The following is a 21554-nucleotide window of genomic DNA, read 5'->3' on the forward strand; positions in this document are numbered from 1 at the left end:
CAGCTTTTCATCTTACCAACAATACACAAAAAGCTCAAAGTGCAAATGCATATACTGCGAAGACGAACATTGCAATCACATGCCCAACTATGGCGTTTATAACTCAATTGCTCTTTACTCATCAAAAATGCATTCATTCACATTTGAATTCCCAATTAACTACATGAGACTTATGTATTGGACAACACTGCTCCAGTGTATTACTGAGGGTGTGCTGCATTGTCAAAGGCACCACCCTTCACAAGACACAAAATCAGGATCATAGGCCTGTTCTGATCAGCATTAACAATACCATGGAACCATTCGAAAAAGAAAAACCAGTTCTCCTCGTGCTTCAGCTGATATTCCATCTTCATCCTCCCCACCAAAAGCAGTTTAATTAGTTCGCCACCTTTCTTCTTCATCCTATAGTTGATTGAGCAATTTTATCAAATGTAAAATAGCTGTTCTTTACTTATCACCCATTGTTAAACTGCCTTAAGGATGGTGGAAATTGATTCATTAATCATTTTTTAAAAGGAATTGGGTAATTACTGGAAGGGGAAAATTTTTCAGAGCCTGTGACAGGGAAGGGGGACTATTTGGTTAGCTTTATCAAAGAGCCAGGATAGGCATGATCAGCCAAATGGCAGCATCATGCTCTGCTGAGAACAAACCAGAGGAAAGACATTGGAACTTTTTGGCATACATTTCTGACCACCATATTTGACCAAAAACCTTCATTCAGTCAATGTTACCATTCTTCCTTGCACTTTGTGCTTTGTCCAACTCCCATCCATCTCCAAACATATATATTAAAAATCTTACACACACTTCATCTAAATGTCGTAATTACTCCCTGCAACTTCCCAGCTTATTTTTGAAAATAATCTTTTTCAAACAAATGCACCTCACCATGAGCAATGCGGGATATCTGCTAAAATGAATATTAACGAGCAATTCTTATTTGAAAGCCAACCACTATAAAGTATTTTGGTTGGTTCTGAACACCTGTCTGACACCATGTATGTGTAATGATAATGATTGTGTTCTGCTTTATGATGCTTTGATTCAAATAAGGAAATTTAGTTGTGGTGATTGGATTTCACCAAAAACAATCAGGGATCGCTGAAATTCGTTGCATTTTGAACTTTATAGAAATTGGATCCTTTAGTTAAGCCGCATAAACACCATTGCCCCGACCTTCTAATTGTATTCGGTAAGATTAAACCTACAATTACCACAACCATGTTAGCAAACAACAAAGACTAGGAGAAAGAAATGTCCCGCCAACTCACTGAGCTTCTCATTGGCCCCTAGTCCTGTCAATCAAGCCGGCTCGCCAGCTCATTGGATAATCTTGGTCAGTCTGGTTCTCAGTAAATTTAATGAAAGCAAGTTTAATCATCACCCGCTGTAATTGCCGTCGGATTTTTCATGTGTACTTTTTTTAAAGAACGATTTTTTTTTAATTATTGCAAATGACAAGGCCACAAACCCACATTCCCGCCATACCGAGCGGGGTCCACGCCGCTGGTTGCTTGGAGGCTGGTTTTCTTTTTTGCGTCGCTCGATCCGATTGGCGTATCCCGAAAGGCAAATGAGCGGAGCGGCAGGATAGGGCAGAGTGCCGGGTGGCCGGCCAATGGCGAGCCGCCTCCACGGCCAAGGGGGGTGGGGAGAGAGGGGTGAGGATTGGCTGCTCAGGAAAGGCGCGAGACTGCCGGCGCTTTTAAACAGCGGGAGGCGCGAGCTCGGCCCGTTAGAGCCACTTTGACAAACATGGTTCGCACCAAAGCCGACGGCCCGTCCGCCTCCACCGGTTCCTTTCGCAAGGGTAAGGGAGGGGCGGGGGAGAAAAAAAAATTAAGGGGATCGGTTTGGGGTGGTGGGCGGGAGGCTTTACCGTCGAATCCTATTGTCTGGTCTTCCGTTCCCTGTTGCCGAGTTGTCGGGTCACTTGCAGACGAGCGGCTGCCGCTGCTTCTCTCCCTCAGTCTGGCGCCGTGGTGTTGCGGACCTGTCGGCGGACAAAAATTGCCGCCCTCCTTTTAAAGGGGATGTCTCCACTGCGCGCTCTCCCAAGTTAAAGGGGATGTCCCTGGACGCTCCCGGGTTTTTTTTTTTGGCGGGAGGTTTGTGATTTTTGGCGCCAGATCGAGCACCGGCTGCCCCCTCAGTTCCCGATCCGCCCAAACCCGTTCGCTGTCACTTGGGTCACTGTCCTGATCTCGTCCCCATGCCGGGAGCGAGCGGGATTTTGGCCAGCCTCCCTAAGCTGCCTTTTAATAATTAAATAACGACCTGCATTCATATAGCGACCTTTAACGTGCTGAAGCTTCCCAAGGTGCTTCACAGGAACTTTATCAGAGCTGGATGCTGAACCATATAAAGATGATCTAGAGCTTGGTCAAAGAGATTTTAAAGGCAAAAGCAAAAATAAGCTGCAGATGCTGGACATCTGAACTGAATGCAAAATGCTGGGAATACTCAGCAGGTCAGGCAGCTGGGTTTGCCAACTCTCCCGAATTCAAAGATTAATCTCCTGGACACTGGTTCCAGCAAACCCCTGAAGAAAACTCACTTGGGGGGGGCGCGGGGGAGAGGGATGGGGTGCTATAACATGGTATGTTTCTCTTGCACACTGTTTTATTGGTTTAAAAAATATTGGAGTGGGGGGGAAGATGTACAATGAAGTCTCCAGGAATATGTCCAACCAGGATTGGCAACCCTACTGGCAGCATCTGAAGAGCGAAATGGATATTGTTTCAGATTGATGACCTTTTTTGAGGAAAGTTAAGAATGTGTTAGGTTTTGAGCAAGTGTTTGAGGGGGTAGAAAAACAAAAGACAAGGCCTAGTAGGGTGGTGGGCAGGGGTGATTAAATTATTTAAAAGATTTCATGGATCAAAAGTAAGAGGAAGTAGTAATGGGTAAAATAAAGAAGCTTAGGTGAAATCTGGATTGCAGCCACCTGGTTGTAAAATAAATGGAGTCACGTAAAACCAAGAGAAAACCGAACCAATGTAAACAAACATACCAAGATGGAGACAGAGGTTATGATCTAAAATTGTTTAAATCAATGCTGAGTCCTGAAGCCTATAGAATGATTGAATTTTGGGTAGGTTTTAAGGAGGTGTCTTAAAGGATGGAAAGATTTAGGGAGGAAATTAGTCTTAGTCTTGGCACAGCCACCAGTAATGGAGCAATTAACATTGGGGATACTCAGGAGGCCAAAATCGGGAGAGTGCAGAAACCTTGGAGAGTTGTGGGGCTGAACTAGTAACATTTTTTTCACAACAGTAATGAGCTTTGGGACATTGAGGTAACATGTACAATATCCATTCCAATGGTGATGTGGCTGTGAAAATTGTCCTGTTCAGACAAGAATATAAACCATGCAATGTATTCTGCTTGATGTTGCTGTAGCTATCCTATAACACATTTTCCTTGGGCATCAAGAATAAAATGGGCAAGGATGCATCATGCTCAGAGCTATAGATAGTTTCATGTGTCATACTACAGTGCCTTAAAGAATGGGCCATTCAGCTGCTTGAATCTGTCTGTTATATTTGATCATAGCTGATCTGTATCAACTCCATTTATCATTCAATGCCCTTAATGCTGTCAGCCATAGAAAATCCAATGATCTCAGCCTTAAAATTCAATTAATCCAAAATCTGCAGATCTTTTAACAACTTGCAATCATCACATATCTTTAACATGGTGTCCCAAGGTACTTCACAGGATTGTAATCAAAATTCACACTGAATCAACGGATGTTACATTTAAGACAACTAATCAGAAACTTGGAGATGGATCTTGATGTGTATTAAAGGAGCAAAGGTGGGGGTTTATGGAAGGAATTCCAGAGTTTGGATCCTAGATAACTGAAGGCACCAATGGCTCAAAGGATGAGCAAGGCCAGCATTAGAGGAATGCAGGATTGAGCTGCAGAGCTGGAGGAGGGGTGAGATTATGGATGGATTTAAACACTGGGTCAGGATTTTGGCATTTGAGCTTTGGTGGGGCTGAAGACAATGTAGACCAATGAACACATGGGTGAATGGACTTGGTGTCTGGTTACAGGCAGAGTGGTGAACTCCCAGAGGGAGTCTAGTCATGTCAAAATTGGAAAAGTCTTCCACTTGTGAACCTGTACAGATCTTAGTCATGACTGTCTTTCTGTGGAATAGTTTGTTCCAGTCTTACCAATATTCCTTGCCTCACACTGACCATCAGTGCCATTTCCTACTCCCTTGAATTGGGAGATTTGATCAATTTTGCCCACAATTCCCACCTTTCTATTTCTTTGCCTTCAAATGGTCTATCTGACTCCTTCCTTCCCTTGATCTCTATGTCTCCATTTCTAAAGAGAATATTGACTAATATCCACCATAAGCCCTATGACTCTGTCACTGCTTCCTCCCACCCTGGTGCCTGTGAGGACTCTTCTCAGTTTCTCTGGCACATCTATTCTGACAATACTGTCTTCCACTGTGCTGATGTCTTGCTTTTTGTTCAACCCTCACAGACTTTCAGGGCTGACAAGTCGGTTCTTTCCTGCACTTCTGCTGTCATCCCTTCCCCTCTGTCTCAGAACCATGAATGTGGTTCCTCTTGTCCTCCCCTTTATCTCTCTCAGGTGTGAGGCAACCACCAAATGCATCTTCCCTCCCAGCATTTTGAGTACTGGCCATTCCTGTCACATGTGTTGTGGATAAAGGGGAACTTGTGGATATACTATACTTAGATTTACATAAGGCATTTGATAAAGTGCCACAGCAAAGGCTATTGTGGAAAATAGAAGCTCATGATGTAGGGGTGACATATTGGTGTGGATAAAGATTGGTAAGCTGACAGGAAGCAAAACATACATGGGTCTTTTTCTAGTTGGCAAGATGTGATGAGTGGTGTGCCACAGGGTTCAGTGCCAGACCTCAACTTTTTACAATTTATATAAATGACTTGGATGAAGGGACTGATGGAATGGTTGCTAAGTTTGCTGATGACAAAGGTGGATAGAAAAGTAAATTAAGACAAGGAGTTACAAACTGATGTAGGTCAAGGGAGGGGGCAAAAACCTGGCAAATGGAGTATAACGTGGGAATATGTGAAATTGTCCATTTTGGCACGAAGATTAAAAGAGAAGCATATTATCTAAATGGTGAGATAGCAGCTTGGATTCGGAGGGATCTGGGTGTCCTAATACATGAATCACAGAAGGCTAGTGTGTAGGTACAGCAAGTAATTAGGAAATCTAATAGAATGTTATCGTTTATGGGGAATTGACTACAAAAGTAGGGAGGTTATGCTTCAGTTGTATGGACACTGGTGAGACCACATCTGGAGTACTGTGTACAATATTAGTCTGCTTGTTTAAGGAAAAATGTAAATGCAGTCAGAAGCAGTTTAGAGAAGGTTTACTAGACTAATATCAGGAATGGGCAGGTTGTCCTATGCAGAAAGTTGGACAGGTTAGTCTTATATCCACTGGAGTTTAGAAGAACAAAGAATAATGAAAAATACAGCACAGGAACAAGCCCTTCGGCCCGCCAAGCCTGCACTGATCATATTGCCCGTCAACTAAAACATTTTGCACTTCCAGGGTCCATATCCCTCTATTCCCATCCTATTCATGTATTTGTCAAGCTGCCTCTTAAACACCACTAGCATACTGGCTTCCTCCACCATCTCTGGCAGCGAATTCCAGACACTCACTACCCTTTGCGTAAAAAAACTTGCCCCGCACATCTCCCAAGTTTTCTCCTCTCACCTTAAATCTATGTCCCCTAGTAATTGATTCTTCCACCCTGGGAAAAAGCTTCAGACTATCTACTCTGTCCATGCTGCTCATAATTTTGTAAACTTCTATCAAGTCGCCCCTCAATCTCCATCGCTCTAGTGAGAACAATCCAAGTTTCTCCAACCTCTCCTCATAGCTAATAACCTCCAGACCAGGCAGCATCCTGGTAAAGCTCCTCTGCACCCTCTCCAATGCCTCCACATCCTTCTGGTAATATGGTGACCAGAATTGCATGCAATATTCCAAGTGTGGCCTGACCAAGGTTCTATACAGCTGCAGCATGACTTCCCAGCTTTTATACTCAATACCCCGCCAAAGAAGGCAAGCATGCCATATGCCTTCCTGACTACCTTATCCACCTGCCACTTGAGTAAGAGATGATTTGGTTGAAACCTTTAAGATCCTGCAGGGTCTTGACAGGGTGGATGTAGGGAAGATGTTTCCTCTTGTGGGAGAATCTAGAACTAGGGGGTCACAGTTTAAAAATAAGGGGCCACTCATTTAACTCAGGAAAATTTGAGGTTAATGAGTCTTTGGAATTCTCTTCATCAAAAGGTAGTGGAAGCAGAGACTTTGAATATTTTTAAGGCAGATCCAAATAGATTCTTGATTAACAAGGGGAGTGAAAGGTTATTGGGTAGGCAGGAATGTGGGGTTGAGGTTACATTCAGATCAGCCAGAGCTTGAGGGGCTGAGTGGCCTACTCATGCTCCTGATCCATATGTTTGTATGTTCATGACATCAGATGGTCTAGGCCAAGGGTGGATACTTCTGGGAGGTGTGGGGGAGGGAGTTCCAGGTTTCCATTACTTGTGTTAGTGTTGCCCTATTTCACTCCCAATTTTAAGCTTGTATTTCCTTCTGCATTCATTCACCAGAGGAATTATTTCCTTTATTGAATTCCTTTATGGTTTAGTGCCTTTAACTAGGTGTGGGAAACTGGTCAAATTTGTCTATTTGACTTGTGTGCACAAAGGCTTTTGAATGTCTGTTTTTCTAACTTGTAACTTCAAACTGCTGGCAATTACTGCGATCCTTCAATCTGTTTGAGGTTTTGGTGTTCTACATGCCAATGTTTACTCAAAGAGCCAGTTAATTAGTTGGAACAGGAAATGTTGTTTGGGGTGCTTAAGGCTATCACAGGTGACTTTCAGATCATTATTTTATTCTGTTGTGGAGGCTTGCTTAAAAGGTGATTTTCTTCACGATTTGATTCTTCTACTGTGATTCACTGTTAATACAAGTCCAGCTGGTCAAATCATGACCTTCTGTTTGGGTTTAGAATTAACTTTGCATGGGTGCTTCATTTACACATGAGGTGTTTGCAAATTGACCTGTTCCCTTAAAATTGTTCTGTTACATTTACAACATCAGAACATTTGAGTTCTAAACATCTGTCCCCTCCCTAAATTGATTACCAAAGAATGCTGGGAAACCTTACAACACTTCACCTCTGCACAGAAAGTATAGTTTCACTTGTGACTTCAAGGACATTGGTTCTCTCACATGTAATTTAATGACTGGTGTAAACTTGGCAGGATGGCAAGTTAAATTTGTCCTGTTTCAATCTTTTGTACTTTTGGAATGCCTTGTCTATCTTTTCATTTCCACCCACCCCAGGCTTGGTGTGTGTTCACTTCTGAAACATTCAGCAATTTTCTACACTGCAGAAATTAATAATTCTCAATTTGGAAATGGCACTGGTGTGAGGCTGGCAGACATTAGAATGGATTCATTTTGGAGACAGTGATATTAATTCACTTAATTTGTGATATAGTCCAGCCGCACATTGATGCATAACAAGGGTAGTGTGTTTTAAATAATTGAATTACAACATATCGGTGGTCTAGATTTTAGATGAACTAAACAAAAGTTGACATGAAGGTTTTTTCAAATGGCTAACCAGGTCCTCCTTTTCCAAGTTTGTCATTACTGTATATCTAGCCATGGTAAGTACCTATAAACAAAAATTGCTGGAAAACTCAACAGGTCTCACAACATCTGTGGAGAGAAAGACAGTTAATGTTTCGCGTCTGCACTTCTTCAGAACTAGAGAAGTAAAAATGTGGTGAGGTATATACTGTTTAAGGGGGGTGGGACAGGTAGAGCTGGATAGAAAGCCAGTGATAGGTGGAAGCAAAGGAGAGATTGCAAAAATGTCATAAACAAAAGGCCGAAGGGGTGTTGATGGTGGTGATACTGGCTAAAGGAGTTGCTAATGGTGACATTAAGAGTAGAAAACAGGATGAGCAAGTGACTGGTGGCCCTGGTTGGGGCGAGGGGGGGGGGGTGCGCGGTGGGGAGAGGAATGCTGTGGGAGAAAAGATCAAAATAGACTAAAAGGTGGGGATAAAACAACGAATGGAAATAAACTTTAATAATAAAAATAGATAGGGAAAAAAAAATATTTGGAAAAAGGGGTGAGGATGGAGGAGAGTTCATGATCTGAAGTTGTTGAACTCAATGTTAAGTCCGGAAGGCTGTGAAGTACCTAATCGGAAGATGGGGTGCTGTTCCTCCAGTTTGCATTGAGCTTCACTGGAACATTACAGCAGGCCAAAGATGGACACGTGGGCATGAGAGCAGGGCAGTGTTGAAATGGCAAGTGACGGGGAGTTCTGGGTCATGCTTGCAGACAGACCAAAGGTATTCCACAAACTGGAGAAACAGCACCATCTTCTGATTACGTGCTTTACAGCCTTCTGGACTTAACATTGAGTTCAACAACTTCAGATCATGAATTCTCCTCCATCCTCACCCCTTTTTTCAAATATTTATTAATTTTTATATATATCTTTTTCAAACTTATTTCCATTATTATTTTAAAAAATTATTTCCATCCATTGTTTTATCCCCACCTTTTAGCCTATTTAGATCTTTTTTTCCCCACACTGTCCCCTGCCCCCATTAGCACCTCCTTTAACCAGTATCAACACCCCTTCGACCTTTTGTTTGACATCTTTTGTATCTCTCCTTTGCGTCCACCTATCACTGGCTGCCTATCCAGCTTCACCTGTCCCACCCCCCTCAACAGTATATATTTCACCACATTTTTCTGAAGTATCATATGGACTCAAAAAGTTAGCAGTCTTTCTCTCCACAGATGCTGTCAAACCTGCTTGAGGTTTTCCAGCAATTTTTGTTTTTGTTTCAGATTTCCAGCATCCGTAGTATTTTGCTTTTATCTAAGAACCTATAAAATTGTTTTCTCAACAGCTGTTGCTGCTAGAGCACCAAGGAAGGCACTTGGATGTACAAGTACAGCCAACACTTCTCTAACATCACCTGGGAAAAAGGGTATGTATTAACCTTATTTACCTGAGTAAAATATCCCATATACAGTAAACAACTATCAACTGGTACTGTGGTATAGAAACCATAAGACAAGTCTAAAGTCTTTGACAATAATGGGAGCTATAGTTTTTGTTAGTGTTGCATATAAGTGCATGGGTTTTTTTGACTTCATTTAGCTTAAGTAAGCAGTAGTCTACAACAGTCATAATCCCTTATTCCTATTCTTTGTAAATTTATTTCCCATTGGGCTACAATGTCCCAAATTCATTTTATATGAAAGTGTTCTTTGCAAATTGCCTTTAGTGCAAACCAAATTCCTCTTAAATCCATTTCAATTATTTGAACCTCACTGACATTCTTAAAGGCTGATTTCCAATTGCATGTAGCTTTGGATTTTCTGTTTCCACTTGGCAAAAACTCCTTTGGCAAATACATTTGGATTAGTCATCTTAATTTGCTATTGTTTCCATCTCTATTAAATGACTGAAATGGTTGGTTTTAGTTTACAGGGTGCCCATTTTAAAGTAATTCTATACTCTTAATCCCTTGGGTTTTCTCCAACCTTAAAAATGAAAGATCTGTTGCCTCCCTTCAGTTAAATTCAATGTAGATAATTATTTGAGGGCAACATTTTTGAGTGCGATTGAGGGCATGGTGTGCTGGCAAAACGAATTGAATCTTGTGTGGAAGATGTGCAGATTAAAATTCAGTTGTGCATTAGCTCATGGGCTCAATAGCTGAAGGTTCTACTTCAGTAACCTTTGGAAAAGATCTTTACTGTGATTAAAGTGCTTACCATATCCTCTGGTTGATGAGAAATTGTTTTGTGCTTAATAGAAAACAAATATGCCGGTGGGAACCCAGTGTGCCCAAGACCTACCCCAAAGTGGCAGAAAGGGATTGGAGAATTCTTTGGTGGTCCTTCCAAACAGCCTGAGAAGGAGAATACTGTACCGTCAGATGATGATGATGATGCCGGTAGCAGCAAGGCTGGAACAAGCAAAGCTCCAAGAAGGTAAATTTTAACATGTTCCCCTTTCCCCAAAAGGCACTGGCACTCTACCTTAGTAGCTTTGTGGCATGGTTCTTTGGATACAGAATGTGCTCCAGTTTTTAGTCCAACTGATGATTCTTCCTGCTCAAAGCTGGGCAATGTTATCAGGCTTCTGCTCCACAGAGGGTATCGACTAATCTTGTTCAGGATCTCAAATCCCCAGTTGATAGAAAGCACTGGATAGCAATGAAGTATGGCAGTTGTAACTTGTTTTTCTGCCATATTGTAAGGTGCTGCAATCAGCAAGTCTTCCTGTTGTCCTGGCAGATATTGGCTAACTGATCACATCACTTATCAAAGATAAGGCATTGACAATCATGGTTTTCTTAATCGCTTTACTTAATACTGGTTTGGTGGGAAGGGATATCTTGGGTGTACCATTACAGCTTAGAATACAATTTTTTGTCTTGCAGACATGTTGACCTGAATATTTGAGTTTTTAATGTCAGTTATGCTGATTCCCAGTGCCAACAGTTTTGAAATACACACTGATAATATCAAACATTGAAATGATTAGTTGTTGGATCTGTTAATTCTTGGCAAAACTGCAACATAGTTTGATTGTAGTCCAGCTTTTGGAAACATCTTGCTAATGTTAAATGAATTATTGTCCCTGACAGCGATGTCATTGTTGTGACTCTGTTCTTGGGAGAAACTAAATCACTAGTTAATTTCATGGCTTCCTGGTCTGTTGGCAGCACTATTAGAAAGCATTCTTTTTCTCACTAGGTGTGTTTTCTTTCATTAGATTGGTTGGTGACTGAAATGCTCTTCCTTTGAGAAGAACAGATTCAAGTGTGGCAAATTCTTCAGTGGCTTTCCTTCCTGTTTTTTAAAAACAGGATTATTTATTTGGTTTGACAACACATCAGCTCCATTCACACCTAATGATAAAGTGGTCCATGTTGGCTGACAATAGGACATGAAAACATCTCTGGCTTGGGCTGCTGAGCTTGGTATCTGACTTCCAATTCATTCACCTTTGAGATCCCCACCATCCACAAGATCTAAATAGATATGTTTCACTGATTAGCCAACCTACAAAGAACTTGCTCAATATCAAACATACTAACACAGAATAATAGTTAAATGCAGAACACTTTGATAACATGCTGGGTATTGCAGTTTGATGAGAAGCAAAAGTGGACCAGACATATTAACATTCACTGCAGCCTCTGCCCTTATAATTAGGCTTACTCCTGACCCCTCAAAGCCCTTTCCATCAGCCTTGGCCTCAGTGGTGAAATACTTGATTGTGCAGCCAAAACAACATCTGAAGCTTGACATGATCCAGGACATTGCTATTTGCTTCCATTGAATTCACTATCTGACCCCTCTCACCTGCTGAAAGGACAAGGGCAGCAATGTCATGGGTACATGGTCTCCTCTATTTCCCTTTCTGGCTTGGACATATTGTCATTTTTTCAATGTCAAATGCTAGAATTCTCCACTCTTAACATTGCAGCCCTCATGGCAATCAAGCTTCCACAGTGATTCCAAAGGGGCCCAATCACTAAGCTCAGCATAATGAGCAATGACAATAAGTGCACCCAGGCCAACATTCAACAATGACTATTTCCCAAGAACAATGTATTTATGGGAATACAAAATTAAGATTTGGGTGTATTCAACATTCTTAGAACAAATGTTTCTCTCAATTTTTTTCCCCCACATAGGGCACGTGTTCTGCCTGAGGACTCAGAAGAAGTTGCTTCAGATGAAGAGAACTGAACACCACTTCCCATGTCCACATGTGATACTTGAACAGATCCCCCTTGTGTATATTTGTATATATGTCTATTGCTATTGTAGTATGGATTTGTTTTAGTTGTCTTGTACAGAAATTTAATACCAATTAAAAGCCATAATTATGCAACCCAATTCAAAACTTATTAGCTGAATCTTTTGGTCCAGGGCTAGTGGGACCCTCAGCTAATTAAGACTTTACTATGTACCTGGTTATTGCATTTTGGGTTTCATCAAATCTCTTGTCCTCTATTCATGTTGATGGGTGGTGTTGGAGGGAGGAGATAACATTTTCATAGAAACATGGTATGTAACCAGAAGTTTCTTTAGTTACCTTATTGTACCTTTGCAATGTTAGTCTAATTTTTTATAATAAATTTTAAACTTTGTGCAGCATCCACTTGTATTGTTCTCTTAGCTTGGAAAAATCAAGGAAGCCTCACTCCAGATCAAGTGTCATTGAACCTCTTAAAGTACTTGTGTGCTTCCATGTGCTACAAGATTAACAGCTCATTGAACACATTTGAAGTGTGACTTTTGCATTTGATTTTTTATTCACTTCATGATGTCACTGCTGGAAAATATCAGTTAATGATTTAGCAATGTCTCTATGGCTACTGTACAGAGTAACAGTATTAGGGACAACCTGAATATTGTTTACCTCAATCTTTGAAAGCTGGACTTAATTAAATGAGGTATTCAATACCAATTGAGGTGATTTGCTTCCCTGTAAAGTCAACACAAATCATAATTGGATTTATCTAATTCAATCATTAGAATAACATGTCACAGCTCCTAATCTCATCTAGGCGTGCTTGGGGGCCCTTAGCTCTGAGCTAACAATTGTTTTGTTCCTCTTTAAGGTGTTTCATGTTGGTTGAATTGCATCTGATCTAGGATGTAATATGTCCTGCAAGATGTTAACCAAAACATGGTATTAAAGGCCCTTAACCTCCTTTTTCTGTTCCAGTTCCTACTTTTCATGTCAACGGTTTCCTCTTGCTGGAAAAAATATTTCTGACTATGTAACATCAACTGCTATTGACCACTATCTTTGACCTTTGCCTCCTGTACTGTACCTGGCCCCAGTAAAATCCACTTAATATCCTCAACGTTGGGAAAGGGAATGAATGTTCCATCTAGAAGATGCACCGTACTGCCATGATCACCAAGGCTCCTTCGACAGCACCTCTCAAACTGATATCCTTAGCCTCCTTCATGTATAAGGGCAACAGATGCATGAGAACACCATCTGCAAGTTCCCCATCAGTTCACACACCATCCTGACTTGTAACTATATCGCTGTTCCTTCACTGTCACTGGGTCAAAATCCTGCCACCCCCTCCCTAACATGTGAATTAAGAGCAGGTGTAGGCCACTCATGTCTGCTCCACCATTCAGTAATGCAATGGCTGATCTGATTGTAATCTCAACTCCACAGTCCTGCCTGCTCCTGATGACCTTTTACTCCATTGTTAATCAAGAATCTTTCTAGCTCGGCCTTAATATTCAAAGGATTCTCTTCCTCAAAAGGCAGTTGAAAAAGTTCCAAAGGCTCATGGCCTCAAAATTTCTCATCTCTCAACTAAGCAACCCCTTGTTTTTTAAACAATGATCCATAGTTCTAAATTCTTCCACAAGGGGGAAACATATTCTTCCACATCAACCCTGTCAGGACCTCAGGATCTTAACAGTTTCAATGAAGTTGCCTCTTACTCCAATAGATACTAACCTTTCCTCATGAGACAACCCACTCATTTCTGGTATTAGTCAAGTAAACCTCTGAACTGCTTCTCATGCATGTATATCTTTCCTTAAATGAGACCAGTACTTCACACAGTAATCCAGATGTGGTCTCACTATCCTGTACAACTGAAGCATAACCTCCCTACTTTTGTATTCTATTCACCTCACAATTATGACTTTCTATGAGCTTTACTACTTACTTGCTTTACCTACATATGCACCTTTGGTGGTTTATGCGCTTGGACACCCAGTCTCCTCTTAATCGCAAACAGCACTTGTGTACCTACACCACATGAGTGCAGTGGTTTGCCACCAGCTTCTCAAATGCAATTAAGGATATGCAATAAATGCCAGCTTAGCCAGAGATGCTCACATCATATGGAAGAATTTTAAAAAGTGATATAAATTTGAAAATTGTGGTATGTGATAATTAACCATTCATTGCCAGACCCAATAACTATTTAGACCAACACTATCCATGACTCCATGACATAGAAAAAAATTGCTTTATTTCACTATTGATGATCTTAAACCTCTCTCCCCTGCACCCTTACTCCTAATTGGCAACAAGTGAGTAGTTCATATTCATCTGTGTCACTAAGTCTGACACCATCAGCTGCCTCTGCTGGACTCTTATGCACCTGAGCCTGGAGCTCTGTTTCTATTCTATCTTGTCCTGTGCCCTCTGAATTCACAGGCTTTCAAACCTGATTCTCACCGAACTACCAGCCCCCAAATGAGCTGATAAAAATATTGCTCTTAAATACTGCCAAGTCCCACATCTTTCAAATCTGCCATCATCACTTGCCCCAAAAACTCATCCCTTGCAAACTACTGCTCCATCAATAACTGGTTAAAAATCAAGGATGAAGTATTTATGACCAACATTGGTTTGAAGTCTGAATGGATTAACCTCAGCCTCCTTTGAGGTCCTTGCTGTTGTGGATAGCAGCATTCTGTCAACTCAATCCACTGCATATGACACATTTAAACAAATGTGACAGCAAGGTGCCCTAGTCAAACTAGTAGCAGGGAAAAGCTCCATTGGCTGGAGTCATATCTGGCAGAAAGGAACATGTTTGGAGGTCAATCATTTCAGACCCAAGACATCACTTCAAGAGAGTATCCAAGACCCAATGACCTTCCCTCCCTCGTAAGATCAGAGGTGCACAGTGTTGCTCTAAACTTGTATTTTTGAAAGCATCTCCCAATCCTAGAAGGGCAAAGGGAGTAGGTGCATGGAAACACCATTAACTTCCAAGTTCGTCTGCACCATCCCTACTTGAACCTATATTGTCATTCTTTAATTCTCACTAGGTCAAAATCCTGGCATTCCCTCCATAACAGCAGTGTGGGAGTACTTTCATGACATGAAATGCAGAGGTTCAAAAAGGGCAACTGGGGACAGAATAATTGCTATTCTTGCTTGTGAGATCAACAACTCAAGAACGACCAGAAATTATTTCCAGTACATCCTGATTTAAATGAATGTAAATGGATGTACTTGTTAATCTGCAAAATTTCAACAATGGCATCCCCAAAGCCTTGTAAGTAAAAACACCAAGCTGTATAGATCAAATGGTTCAAGGTTAAACTACTGGTTTGTCCTGAGTTATCTGATCACAGTGAAGGTAACATTTCCGGTTCTACAGTTGACTTCAACACTAGGGGTTGCCATCCAGTGAAAGTAGCTTTGGAAATTGTGAGAATGTGGACAGACTGTGATATGATGCTCTCTACTATTGAATAGCCTGCCAGCACTTACTGTGTAGCTTTACACTTGGGTGAGTAAGAAGAAGGTTTGAAATTCATGGCTTAAACGTAAATCAAAGCAATTAGAAAAGTTTGAAGACAAAGTTGATTATAGTGGACTTGGAAGATAAGTTAAAAGGTAAGATGGTGGAGGAACAGTAGCAGACATTTAAGGAGATATTTCATAACTCCCAACAAAGATACACTCCAGTGAAAAAGAAAGACTATGAGAAGGATGGACCATGCATGGCTAACTAAAGAAGTTAAGAATGATATCAAATTGAAATAAAAGACATATGATGCAGCAAAGACTAGTGGTAGGCCAAAAGAATGGGAATGTTTTAGAAACCAGCAAAGGATGACTGAACAAATAGCAAAGAGGGAAAAATTACAACATGAAAATAAACTAGCAAGAAATGTAAACACACAACAGTAAGAGCTTCTACAAGTAAATAAAAAGGAAGTGAGTAGCTAAAGTGAGCATTGGTCCTGTAAAGGATAAGACTGGAGAATTAACATTGGGAAACATGGAAATGCTGTTGGCTTTGAACAAGTATTTTCTATCTGTCAGAGGTCTGCAGCACAGAAAAAGGCCTTTCAGTCCATCAAGTCTGCGGCGGCCAAACAAGTACCTAATTATTCTAATCCCATTTTCCAGCACTAGGCCCATATCTTGTATGGCATGGCATCGCAAGTGCACATCCAAATGTTTTTTAAATGTTATGAGGGTTTCTGCCTCTATCACACTTTCAGGCAGTGAGTTCCAGATTCCCACCATCCTCTGGGTGAAAAAATCCTTCCTCACATCCCCTCTAAACCTCCTGCCCCTTACCTTAAATTTATGCCTCCTGGTTATTGATCCCTCCACCAAGGGGAAAAGTTCCTTCCTGTCTACCCTATCTATGCCCCTGATAATTTTATACACCTCAATCATGTCCCCCCTCAATCTCCTCTGCTCCAGGGAAAATAACCCCAGTCTATCAAATCTCTCCTCATAACTAAAACTCTCCAGCCCAGGCAACATCCTGGTAAATCTCCTCTGCACTCTCTCTAGTGCAATCACATCCTTCCTATAATGCGAATTCCAAAACTGCATGCAATACTCTAGCTGTCGCCTAATCAGCGTTTTATGCAGTTCAGCATAACCTCCCTGCTCTTATATTCTATGCCTCGGCTAATAAAAACAAGTATCCCATATGTCTTCTTAACCGCCTTATCTACCTGTCCCACTACCTTAAGGGATCGGTGGACATGTACACCAAGGTCCCTTTGATCCTCGGTACTTCCCAGGGTCCTACCATTCATCGTGTATTCCCTTGCCTTGTTTGTCCTGCCCAAGTGCATCACCTCACACTTATCCAGATTAAATTCCATTTGCCACTGATCAGCCCATCTGACCAGACTGTCTATATCCTCCTGTAATATAAGGCTATCCTCCTCACCCCATCAATTTTCGTGTCATCCACGAACTTATTGATCAACCCTCCTACATTTAAGTCTAAATCGTTTATATATATCACAAGGGACCCAACACCAATCCCTGTGGAACCCCACTGGACACAGGAATCCAGTCACAAAAACATCCCTCAACCATCACCCTCTGCTTCCTGCCACTCAGCCAATTCTGGATTCAATTTGCCAAATTGCCTTGGATCCCACAGGCTCTTACCTTCATTATCAGTCTCCCATGTGGGACCTTATCAAAAGCTTTGCTGAAGTCCAAGTAGACTACGTCAAATGCATTGCCCTCATCTACACACCTGGTCACCTCTTCGAAAAATTCAATCAAATTGGCCAGACATGACCTTAACAAAACCACGCTGACTGTCCTTGATTAATCCCTGCCTCTCCAAGTGTAGACCAATTCTGTCCCTCAGAATTGCTTCCAATAGTTACCCCAGCACTGAGGTTAGACTGACTGGCCTGTAGTTTCCTGGTCTATCCCTTCCTCCTTCCTTGAATAATGGTACCACATTGGCTGTCCTCTAGTCCTCTGGCACCTCTTCTGTGGCCAGAGAGTTATTGAAAATTATTGCCTGCACCCCTGCTATCTCCACCCTTGCCTCATTCAACAGCCTGGGATACATTTCATCTGGGCCTGGAGATTTATCTACTTTTAATCCTGCCAGATCACTTAGAACCTCCTCCCTTTCTATACTAATTTTAAAAATTATATCACAGTCCTTCTGCCTGATTTCCATACCCACGTCGTCCCTCTCACTTGTGAACACCAACACAAAGTATTCATTTAGAACCCTACCTATGTGTTCCGGCTCCATACACAAATTACCACTATGGTCCATAATGGGCCCTACTCTTGCCCTAGTTATCCCCTTACTCTTAATGTACTTGTAAAATAACTTTGGATTTTCCTTTGTTTTAACTGCTAATGTTTTTTCATGCCCCCACTTTGCTCTCCTAATTTCCTTTTTAAGTTCCCCCCTACACATTCTATACTCCTCTAGGGCTTCCACTGTTTTGAGTCCTCGGTATCTGCCATAAGCCTCCCTTTTTCTCGTTATTGAATCCTGTATATCCCTCGACATCCAGGGTTCCATAGATTTGTTGGTCCCACCCTTTGTCTTTACTAGAATATATTGGCCCTGTACTCTCCCTATTTTCTTCTTGAATGAGTCCCACTGCTCTGATGCAGATTTACCTAAAAGTAGCTGCTCCCAGTCCACTCTGGCCAAATCATATCTGATCTTATTAAAATCGGCCTACCCCAATTTAGAACTCTGATTCCTGGCACATCCTTTTCCACAAAACCTTGAATCTAATGGAGTTATGATCACTGTCTTCAAAATGCCCCCCCACTGATACCTCTACCACTAGCCCAGCTTCATTCTGTAAAATTAAGTCCAGGACCTCTCTTGTAGGACCTTCTACGTACTGGCTTAAAAAGCTCTCCTGGATGCGTTTTAAGAATTCTGCTTCCTCTAACTCTATCACACTATGACTAACCCAGTTAATGTTTGGGAAGTCGAAATCCCCCACTATTACTACCTTATTATTTTTATACTTCTCTGAAATTTGCCTACATATCTGCTCTTCTATATCTCTCTGTTTGGGGGCCTATAGTACACTCCCAGCAATGTCATTGTTCCTTTTTTGTTTTTAAGTTCTACCCGTATGGCTTCATTTGAGGAGCCTTCTAAGATGTCATCTGTCCTTACTGCTATAATTGATTCCCTGATCAATATTGTGATACCTCCTCCTCTTTTACCTCCTTCTCTGTCTCGCCTGAAGATCCTGGAATATTGAGCTGCCAATCCTGACACTCTCTCAACCATGTCTCTGTGACAGCAATGATATCATACTTTCATGTGTTAATTTGTGCCCTGAATTCATCTGCCTTAGTTGTCAGACTCCTTGCATTAAAATAAATACCATCCAACCTTGCCAAGCTCCCTTGTGCCTTAACTGGCCTATAATTTCTATGCCTTCCAGACTCACTTGCTCTCTCTTCTAATTTTGGCTGCGCATGTCCCAATGCTGAACCTCCTCTCAGGATCCCATCCCCCTGTCAAGTTAGCAAACCTCTCCGCAAGGATGTTGGTCCCATTCCGGTTCAGGTGCAACCCGTCCGCCTTGTACAGGTCCCACCGCTGCCACAAACAGTCGCAATTTTCCAGAAATCTAAAGCCCTCCCTCCTGCACCATCTCTCCAGCCACGCATTCATCTGGGCTAACCTCCTCTTTCTATACTCACTAGCGTGTGGCACTGGAAGTAATCCAGAGATTACTACCTTTGAGGTCCTGTTTTTGAATCTGTTTCCTAGCTCCCTAAATTTTACTTGCAGGACCTCATCCCTCTTTCCACCTATGTCATTGGTACCAATGTGTACCATGATCTCTGTCTGTTTGCCCTCTCCCTTTGGAATGCCCTGCAGCCGTTTCAGTGACATCCTTGACCCTGGCACCAGCAAGGCAACATACCATCCTGGAGTCACGTCTAAGGCAGCAGAAATGTCTGTCTGTTTCCCTTACTTTAGAGTCTCCTACCACTAGCGCTCTTCCCTCTTTTTCCTCGCCCCCTGTGCAGCTGAGTCACTCACAGTGCCATGAGCGTGGCTGCACTCCCCAGAGGAACCATCACTCTCACCATTTTCCAACACAGAAAAATGGTTCTCGAGTGAGATGCACCCTGGAGATTTCCTGACTACCTGCCTGACACCTTTCTTCTGACTGATGGTCACCCATTCCCTCTGTCTGCACTTTAGTGCAAGAGGAATGGAGTATAAAAGTAGGAAAGTCTTGCTTTGCTACAGCTTTACAGGGCATTGGTGAGACTGCACCTGGAATACCTCCTACAATTTTGGTCTCCTTAGTTAAGGAGGGATATACTTGCATTGGAGACAATTCAGACAAGATTCATTAGGTTGATTCCTGGGATGAAGAGGATGTCTAAAGAGGAAAAGTTGAGCGGGTTGGGCCTAAATTCATTAGAAGAATGAGAGATGATCTTATGAAAACAGATAAGACTTTGAGGGTGGACTCTTCTGGTGAAGAGTCATACGGACTCGAAACGTTAACTGCATTCCTCTCCACAGATGCTTCAGACCTGCTGAGTTTTTCCAGCTATTTTCGTTTTTGTTGAAGACTTTGAGGGGATTGACAGGATAGATGCTGAGAAAATGTTTCAGGGGAATATAGAACTAGGCGGTGCAGTTTCAAAATAAAATAATAAATTTAGACTGGAAATGAGGAATAATTTATCTCAAGAGAGTCGTTAATCTTTGGAATTCCTTTCTCCAGAGAGCAGCGAAGGCTGGGTCATTGAAAATTTTCAAGGCAGAGTTAGACAGATTTTTGACCTACAAAGGAGTCAAGGGACAGGCAGGAAAGTGGAATTAAGACCATGATCAGATGAGACATGATCTTATTGAATGGCAGAGCAGGCTTGAGGAGCCAAGGGGCCTACACCTGCTCCTATTTCTTATGCTCTTACCCGTGTCAACTTCTCAAAAGAGAAACAAAAACTGGAATAAAAAAAAGGAAGAAAAAATCTTTTGCAATCCTTTCCTAACCTTTCCTTACATTGCAACAGTGACAACTTTAAAAGTAATCCATTAATTATGAGGTGCTTTGGGGTGCCCTGAGGACATTAAAGGCGCTCTATGAATGCAAATTCCTCTTTTAACATGTCTGATTTCACTCTGACTAAGCAAGTCCAATTTTGAGAGAGCTTTCCAATTTCATTCCAGTTTCTGGAGAGTTTGAGAGGAGGCTAACATGAATCCTGTTGTCCTGCATTGCACAACTGACTTCAAACACACTTTGGCTGGACGCAATGCGCCGTGATCAATTGGTTTATTTTCAGCCTGTGGTTTTTGTTTTGCAAGGTAATGTATTTCTCCAAAACAAAAACAGAATTACCTGGAAAAACTCAGCAAGTCTGGCAGCATTGGCGGAGAAGAAAAGAGTTGATGTTTCGAGTCCTCATGACCCTTCAACAGAACTAGGTGAATCCAAGGAAGGGGTGAAATATAAGCTGGTTTAAGAGTGGGGGTGGGGGGAGAGAAGTGGAGGGGGGTGGTGTGGTTGTAGGGACAAGCAAGCAGTGATAGAAGCAGATCATCAAAAGATGTCACAAACAACAGAACAGAAGAACACATAGGTGTTGAAGTTGGTGATATTATCTAAATGAATGTGCTAATTAAGAATGGATGGTAGGGCACTCAAGGTATAGCTCTAGTGGGGGTGGGGGGAGCATAAAAGATTTTAAAATATTTAAAAATAATGGAAATAGGTGGGAAAAGAAAAATCTATATAATTTATTGGAAAAAACAAAAGGAAGGGGGAAGAAACAGAAAGGGGGTGGGGATGGAGGAGGGAGTTCAAGATCTAAAGTTGTTGAATTCAATATTCAATCCGGAAGGCTGTAAAGTGCCTAGTCGGAAGATGAGGTGTTGTTCCTCCAGTTTGCGTTGGGCTTCACTGGAACAATGCAGCAAGCCAAGGACAGACATGTGGGCAAGAGAGCAGGGTGGTGTGTTAAAATGGCAAGTGACAGGGAGGTTTGGGTCATTCTTGCAGACAGACCGCAGGTGTTCTATAACGCGGTCGCCCAGTTTACGCTTGGTCTCTCCAATGTAGAGGAGACCGCATTGGGAGCAACGAATGCAGTAGACTCAGTTGGGGGAAATGCAAGTGAAACGCTGCTTCACTTGAAAG

At 41.9% G+C, this 21554-nt stretch overlaps 2 protein-coding genes across 2 annotated transcripts in view; one reads left to right on the forward strand and one right to left on the reverse strand.

Annotated features, from left to right (window-relative positions):
• Positions 1-1956, reverse strand: part of trip4 (thyroid hormone receptor interactor 4) — a 133037-nt gene extending 131081 nt beyond the window's left edge. Inside the window, exon 1 of the mRNA XM_041178649.1 lies at positions 1886-1956. The gene's annotated coding sequence lies outside the window, so the exon portion shown is untranslated. The remainder of the gene's footprint in view (positions 1-1885) is intronic.
• On the forward strand, positions 1690-12275 carry pclaf (PCNA clamp associated factor). The gene is made up of 4 exons (XM_041178650.1): positions 1690-1816; positions 9002-9082; positions 9917-10094; positions 11810-12275. The coding sequence occupies exons 1-4, from the start codon at positions 1762-1764 to the stop codon at positions 11862-11864; spliced, it is 369 nt and encodes a 122-aa protein (XP_041034584.1). The 5' UTR covers positions 1690-1761; the 3' UTR covers positions 11865-12275.
• The last annotated feature ends 9279 nt before the right edge of the window (positions 12276-21554 follow it).

This window comes from Carcharodon carcharias, chromosome 32 (assembly GCF_017639515.1).
Source record: "Carcharodon carcharias isolate sCarCar2 chromosome 32, sCarCar2.pri, whole genome shotgun sequence".
Lineage (NCBI taxonomy): Eukaryota > Metazoa > Chordata > Chondrichthyes > Lamniformes > Lamnidae > Carcharodon > Carcharodon carcharias.

Excerpts from the sequence above, each read along its gene's own strand:
- pclaf (XM_041178650.1), top strand. The coding sequence starts at position 1,762 with ATGGTTCGCACCAAAGCCGACGGCCCGTCCGCCTCCACCGGTTCCTTT. Across the intron at positions 1,817-9,001 it reads CACCGGTTCCTTTCGCAAGG|CTGTTGCTGCTAGAGCACCA; the intron begins GTAAGGGAGGGG and ends TTTTCTCAACAG. Across the intron at positions 10,095-11,809 it reads ACAAGCAAAGCTCCAAGAAG|GGCACGTGTTCTGCCTGAGG; the intron begins GTAAATTTTAAC and ends TCCCCCACATAG.